Genomic DNA, 7,619 nt, shown 5'->3' on the forward strand with positions numbered 1-7,619 from the left:
TTTTGCTAGTATTTTGACACGTGGGTCATGCATAGTCCCCTCTAATGACCAGCCTCCTTCCCCTGCATACAAGCAAAATAATTCAAACCTGACCTGAGTCTCTTCATAGCTGGGAGAGCTGCTGAAGGACTGGCGGCGCCTGAATGTGGCGATAACCAGAGCAAAACACAAGCTTCTAATGGTGGGCTCCGCTTCTACACTACGACGCTATGCACCCGTGGAGAAACTACTCACTCATCTCCAGCAAGAGAACATGATATCCTTTTGAAAAAATTATTTCCATCTGTCTGTCTGATCTAGCTCATTTATTTATCTGTCTGTCTAATCTATGGGCCTGATTTACTAAAATTTTTCATGTGTAAAAATGTGCAAATAACTTCTAAATACACCTACGTGCAGAGTTACTAAATGTGCACAACAAGGATTTTGTCTGTCAAATGCGTAAAGTAGTACATATTGTCAAAAAAAATTATATACATATATATATATACACTCAACAAAAATATAAACGCAACACTTTTGGTTTTGCTCCCATTTTGTATGAGATGAACTCAAAGATCTAAAACTTTTTCCACATACACAATATCACCATTTCCCTCAAATATTGTTCACAAACCAGTCTAAATCTGTGATAGTGAGCACTTCTCCTTTGCTGAGATAATCCATCCTACCTCACAGGTGTGCCATATCAAGATGCTGATTAGACACCATGATTAGTGCACAGGTGTGCCTTAGACTGCCCACAATAAAAGGCCACTCTGAAAGGTGCAGTTTTGTTTTATTGGGGGGGGATACCAGTCAGTATCTGGTGTGACCACCATTTGCCTCATGCAGTGCAACACATCTCCTTCGCATCATCCGTGAAGAGACCACCTCTCCAACGTGCCAAACGCCAGCGAATATGAGCATTTGCCCACTCAAGTCGGTTACGAGGATGAACAGGAGTCAGGTCGAGACCCCAATGAGGACGACGAGCATGCAGATGAGCTTCCCTGAGACAGTTTCTGACAGTTTGTGCAGAAATTCTTTGGTTATGCAAACCGATTGTTTCAGCAGCTGTCCGAGTGGCTGGTCTCAGACGATCTTGGAGGTGAACATGCTGGATGTGGAGGTCCTGCGCTGGTGTGGTTACACGTGGTCTGCAGTTGTGAGGCTGGTTAGATGTACTGCCAAATTCTCTGAAACGCCTTTGGAGACGGCTTATGGTAGAGAAATGAACATTCAATACACGAGCAACAGCTCTGGTTGACATTCCTGCTGTCAGCATGCCAATTGCACGCTCCCTCAAATCTTGCGACATCTGTGGCATTGTGCTGTGTGATAAAACTGCACCTTTCAGAGTGGCCTTTTATTGTGGACAGTCTAAGGCAAACCTGTGCACTAATCATGGTGTCTAATCAGCATCTTGATATGGCACACCTGTGAGGTGGGATGGATTATCTCAGCAAAGGAGAAGTGCTCACTATCACAGATTTAGACTGGTTTGTGAACAATATTTGAGTGAAATGGTGATATTGTGTATGTGGAAAAAGTTGTTCAATTGTTTTCTCTACAAATATATCACATACCAGCTTTAACGCACCAGTCACTCGCAATAGAAATACGTAAGTTCCAGACTTCATTATCACCTCTGCTATTAAACCATGCACCAACGCTTTATATTGCTTTTGTGTATCATATGTTTTCGCCCATGTTTTCTGCAGTCATAATTTATTATATTTTTCCTAAATGCTGACTCACATAATCCAACTACCTCCAGCTGCCCACAACGTTTTGCCCAGCATGCGCCTGTAGCAGGATGGTAGTCAAGTGGCTCTACAAAGGCTGTGATCACTTATGAGGCACCACTTTTTTATTTATATTTTGTACATCCAGTGCAAGATGTCTATCAAACCTCTAATGAAAAATGCTCACCGATGTTCTGTTGATTTTTAAATGGTTGATTCACTGTCATTACAAGATGGTTTTCCCCAGTTAAATATCGGGAAATTGGTTTTATTTAATGGCCCAGACTTTTTTTTCTAAAGTCAGCTGGTTCTCATTCAGAGGTGTCGCACAGTGTTGTACCATTAACAAACCTCATTCTTTAATTCATTTTTGTCAACTGGTCCTGCTGATTGTGTTTGTGTCATCATATACAGTTAATTGTAACAAATGATTACAATTTGCTTTTCCCATTTAAACAGTCTGGTTTTGTAGGTCTCGTTGACATAACTACATTTCTTAGTGTACGAGGGCTGTCCGTAAAGTATAGGTCCTTTTTATTTTTTTCAAAAACTATATGGATTTCATTCATATGTTTTTACGTCAGACATGCTTGAACCCTCGTGCGCATGCGTGAGTTTTTCCACGCCTGTCGGTGACGTCATTCGCCTGTGAGCACTCCTTGTGGGAGGAGTCGTCCAGCCCCTCGTCGGAATTCCTTTGTCTGAGAAGTTGCTGAGAGACTGGCGCGTTGTTTGATCAAAATTTTTTCTAAACCTGTGAGACACATTGAAGTGGACATGGTTCGAAAAATTAAGCAGGTTTTCAGTGAAAATTTTAACGGCTGATGAGAGATTTTGAGGTGATTCTGTCGCTTTAAGGACTTTTCACGGTGCGAGACGTCGCGCAGCGCTCTCAGGCGGCGTCATCAGCCTGTTTCAAGCTTAAAACCTCCACATTTCAGGCTTTATTGATCCAGGACGTCGTGAGAGAACAGAAGTTTCAGAAGAAGTCGGTTTCAGCATTTTATCCGGATATTCCACTGTTAAAGGAGATTTTTTTAATGAAAGACGTGCAGGCGGATTGCAGCGTCGGCTCGCAGCCGCCGCGACGCTCCGTCACAGGAAAAACACCTCTGTTGGAAGCCTTGAGGACAAGTTGGAACATCTCCAGCTGATAAACAATTTCTCATATACGCACTCCACTGAAAGCCATCAAAAGCCGCCTGGATTTTACAAATGGTTATCAACACGGAGGTGTTTTTCCTGTGCCGCCGCGCCGCATCGGCTGCGTCCCGACGCGCGGACCCGTCTGCACGTCTTTCATTAAAAAAATCTCCTTTAACAGTGGAATATCCGGATAAAATGCTGAAACCGACTTCTTCTGAAACTTCTCTGTTCTCTCACGACGTCCTGGATCAATAGAGCCTGAAATGTGGAGGTTTTAAGCTTGAAACAGGCTGATGGCGCTGCCTGGGAGCTCTGCGCGACGTCTCGCACCATGAAAAGTCCTTAAAGCGACAGAATCACCTCAAAATCTCTCATCAGCTGTTAAAATTTTCACTGAAAACCAGCTTAATTTTTCGAACCATGTCCACTTCGATGTGTCTCACAGGTTTAGAAAACATTTTGATCAAACAAAGCGCCAGTCTCTCAGCAACTTCTCAGACAAAGGAATTCCGACGAGGGGCTGGACGACTCCTCCCACAAGGAGTGCTCACAGGCGAATGACGTCACCGACAGGCGTGGAAAAACTCACGCATGCGCACTAGGGTGCAAGCATGTCTGACGTAAAAACATATGAATGAAATCCATATAGTTTTTGAAAAAAATAAAAAGGACCTATACTTTACGGACAACCCTCATATGTGACCATTTCAATAGTGTACAGAAATTGTTTTCTTTGACTGCAGTACTTCAAGAATCTACAGAAGTGACACTCCCGAGTTATGGTACTAAATGCATCAGTAATGTGAAGAACAAACATATATTTTATTTGGCTTGAACAGTCAGAGAAGCTGTGAATTTTGTCATACAATTGACCTTAACACTGAAGCTTTGCTGTGAAACTCTTTAACAACCCATTGGTGTTTATCACTACATAAATATGGTGCAGCTCTGAGCTGCATACTTGGTTTTGTAATAGATGTGACGGCAGCTGAAGAGTGATGTTTTTATTTCAAGCACCAGTCCCAGATAACTGGACTTTGTGTCACCATAAATGACTGCATGTACCACGCTGTCTGCAACAGAGAAAGGAAAAGTAAATGACTTGGAAATACTTCAAAGGCAGTAGGTTTTCAATTTGATTTAAAAACTCGTAAATCCTTCACATTGTCTGTTGCATTAAAAATGAAGGAATTGGAAACTCCTGTATGCGGATTAACTGAAAATTCCAGTTTAATGGCAATCACTGTGACATAATGTGTGTCCTGCTCCCTTATCTTTCTTACTGTCCTCTGATAGAGATGAAAAGTACTGATAGACTGATTATTGTTTATTTTTATGTCCTGACTTTGACTTGTCCTTTTAAACTAAATTCATTGGCATCAAACCTGTGGCTCTTCTGTCCCTGATCGGTTTGTTTACAACATGAACTCTGAATTTACTGTTTGTTTCTTTTTTATGTGGCATTGTTGGCTCTTTTTCTAAAGTAAATAAATAATACAAATCTTAGAATGTGAGAAGTGCTCTGTAGCGTGTTTGTATTGTTAATTCTGATTATTCATTATTACGTTGACTGTTGAATTTTGATTATATATAGCATGGCTGCAAGTAACTATTTTCATAATTTTTTTAATCAATTGTTTTATTCAGTCTGTTAGCTGTTGGGTCCATAAAATGTCACAATATGGTGAAAAATATCAGTCAGCAATCTGTGCCTCCAAATGTCTTGTTTTGGACGCAGCCCAGAAATATTCACTTTACTGCTAAATAGGAGGGAATAAAGAAGTACAATGAACTAGAAAATATTCACATTTCAGAAACTTAAAAAAAAAACTTCAATGGTTTAAAAAAAAGACTGAAAATGATCAAAATAGTTGTTAATTGTTGCAGTTCTAGTACATAAGAATCACTGTCCATCCATCTGTTCATGAAACCTGTAGTGCCTGTAAATGGTAATCACATCTCTGGGCATTTAGACATTTTAATTTCTTACGTCAAAAGGAGCCAGTTGAGGTGGTTCGGGCATCTTTTCCCGATGCCCCCTGGACGCCTTGCTGTAGAGGTGTTCCAGGCACGTCCCATCGGGAGGAGGCCCCGGGAAAGACCCAGGACGCGCTGGAGGGACTACATCTCGACTGAGATGTAGTCCCGGAGGAGCTGGGGGAGGTGTGTGTGGATCGGGAGGTCTGGGCGGCTTTGCTTGAGCTGCTGCCCCCCACGACCCGACTCCGGATAAAGCGGAAGAAAATGGATGGATGGATGGAATTTCTTTGAGATTTTTGTGGGGTTGGGGTGGATACTAGTGAGGAAAGCCACCTATGTCAACTCTGGATTTGCAAGATTCTCTGGATGTGATTGGAGAAACTGCAGGGGGCAGATTTGGTTTGTTGCATTACTGCAGCTTCATGGAGTAGCACAGAGAAGGCCTTTCATACAAGAAAACGTCAGATCCAGGTTTGCCTTCCATGTGCCTTCTAGCAAGTGTAGCTGAACTTTTAAGTAAATCCTTCTCTGCTCCACCATACAAAACCTGGACTATTCCCAGTTTTTCCAGTGGCATCCAGAGAAGAATTTAACTCCTTCAGAATTATAAAGTGTTCTGGTGGCTTCCTGAACTAGCTGTCATCTTGCACAGTTACCCCATTCTTGATAATTGCTTATGCCAGATAGATTTACCATACTGTTTGTATTTCTGTTTGTATTTTTAATGACTTGAAATCCAAGACCTCCCTGACTCATCTAAAGAAAACTAGTTGCAAAAGTGATGAATAACTTGTTATACTTTTTTATTCCATTTTGTTTAGTTGTAAAGGCACCATGTACAATAACAAACATGTTTCCATTTTATGCATTGTACCAGAGTTAGCTTAAAGCTAATTTACATCTGCAGTCCCTTGGCAGGTAACAATTCAAACATCACAAACATTAGCTCAAAGCTGCAGAGCTGTAGATCACCTACACAGACATATACACACAAACAGTCATATTTAACATGATGTTCTAAAATCAGTGGTTAAATAAATGGTAAATGGACTGCATTTATATAGCGCTTTTCCATCTGCATCAGATGCTCAAAGCGCTTTACAAATAATGCCTCACATTCACCCCGATGTCAGGGTGCTGCCATACAAGGCGCTCACTACACACCGGGATCAACTAGGGGATTAAAGACCTTGCCCAAGGGTCCTTAATGATTTTCAAGTCAGGCTGGGATTTGAACTGAGGATCTTCTGGTCTCAAGCCCAACGCTTAACTACTAGACCATCACCTCCCCCTGGTTACAGAATTGAGTGTCTTTCAGTACAATTTTGAGTTTGTTCTTGAAGCTTCCAATAGAATCAGAGTTCTTATTGCTGTCAGGGAGATCATTCCACTGAGTCGTGGCTTTCCCAGAGAAAGCTGACTGACCAAAGGCAATAAAACGGAAAGGCACAGAACAGTCTCTCATTGAAGCTATTCTGATAGATTTCATGGACTGCTCCGGACAGATATTAATAAATTGATGTAATGGCGAAAGAGCCAAGCCATTTGAAATCTTAAGCATAAGACACAAATTAGAAAACAGTTTAAAATTCTCAAAGCTAAGCAGTTTAAGCTTTTCTAGAATTCTACAGTGGTGATATTGCATAGATTTTTTTTTTATTATCTCCAGTTTTAAAGGTTTGTTTATACAGAGATTCCAGTGATTTAATGGTTGTTTCTCCAGCCTCTCCCCGACATGATACAGTATGACAAATGAGAAAGGATCATATCGTGCGTGAAGGTCTTAGTGGCATCCATTGAAAGGCAACCTTGAATATGTCAAAAATGTATCAAATTATATCTAATGTTGTTTGGCTTTTTTTTTTTCACATGTAACTTAAAATTAAGATTTGAATCGGTTATTACACCAAGATATTTAACTCCCTCACAATGTCATCATTGGCAAACTGGTTGGTTTTACAGAAGAACATACCTTTTATCTTCGTTAAGGCTGAGACATGACTAGTCAAGCCACTCTTATCTTTTCCATAGCAGCTGCTGGCTTCCTAGCTGCAACTTCAGCAGTTTTTGCATGTGTATATCAAACAGTATCACTGGCATCCATTTGCAGATCCATGCCATGACACACCTGTGGCAGATCATTGATATAGAGCAGGGGTGGGCATCGAGGGCCGGGACACTGTAGGTTTTCCATGCAACCATTCACCTCAGCAGGTGGGTTGCTGATGAGCTTCTCCTCTGAACATAAACACCTGGTTGTCAATGAAATCACCTGCTGAGACACCTGATCATTAATGAAATCACCTGCTGAGGTGACTGGTTGCACGGAAAACCTGCAGTGTCTCGGCCCTTTATGGCACATGATTGCCCACCCCTGATATAGAGACTAAATAGGAGGTGGCCTAAAATAGAACCTTGTGGCACACCCATTGTACACTTAATATTATCAGAAAATACATGAATAACTAACACATTGCATCCTATCAGATAAATAAGACATCCATTGCAGCAGCATTTCTGATGAAAAATTTGAAGTTTTGAGATTTGCTATTATGATTTACTGTGTCAAATGATTTTCTCAAAACTAAAAAATATGGCACTAACTACCCATCCTTTGCCTAGTTTAGATTTTATCTGCTCAGTCAGATGATACTAAAGAGTACTTGCACATCCCATCATTTTTGCTTTGATGTTTTGGTCTACTTTTTACCAAATTATAGAGATTTGTTTTCAGTTTGAGGCTAGGGTTATCTTGGTTATGTTAAG

General features: G+C 41.0%; 1 protein-coding gene across 1 annotated transcript in view; it reads left to right on the forward strand.

Moving 5' to 3' along the window:
• dna2 (DNA replication helicase/nuclease 2) overlaps nt 1-2,323 on the forward strand; it is an 85,469-nt gene extending 83,146 nt beyond the window's left edge. Inside the window, exons 24-25 of the mRNA XM_034187353.1 lie at nt 110-256; nt 1,741-2,323. Coding sequence (XP_034043244.1) covers nt 110-256; nt 1,741-1,794 — 201 coding nt within the window. The 3' untranslated portion in view covers nt 1,795-2,323. The remainder of the gene's footprint in view (nt 1-109; nt 257-1,740) is intronic.
• Nucleotides 2,324-7,619: the final 5,296 nt, after the last annotated feature.

Source organism: Thalassophryne amazonica, chromosome 2 (genome assembly GCF_902500255.1).
Source record: "Thalassophryne amazonica chromosome 2, fThaAma1.1, whole genome shotgun sequence".
Classification (NCBI taxonomy): Eukaryota; Metazoa; Chordata; class Actinopteri; order Batrachoidiformes; family Batrachoididae; genus Thalassophryne; species Thalassophryne amazonica.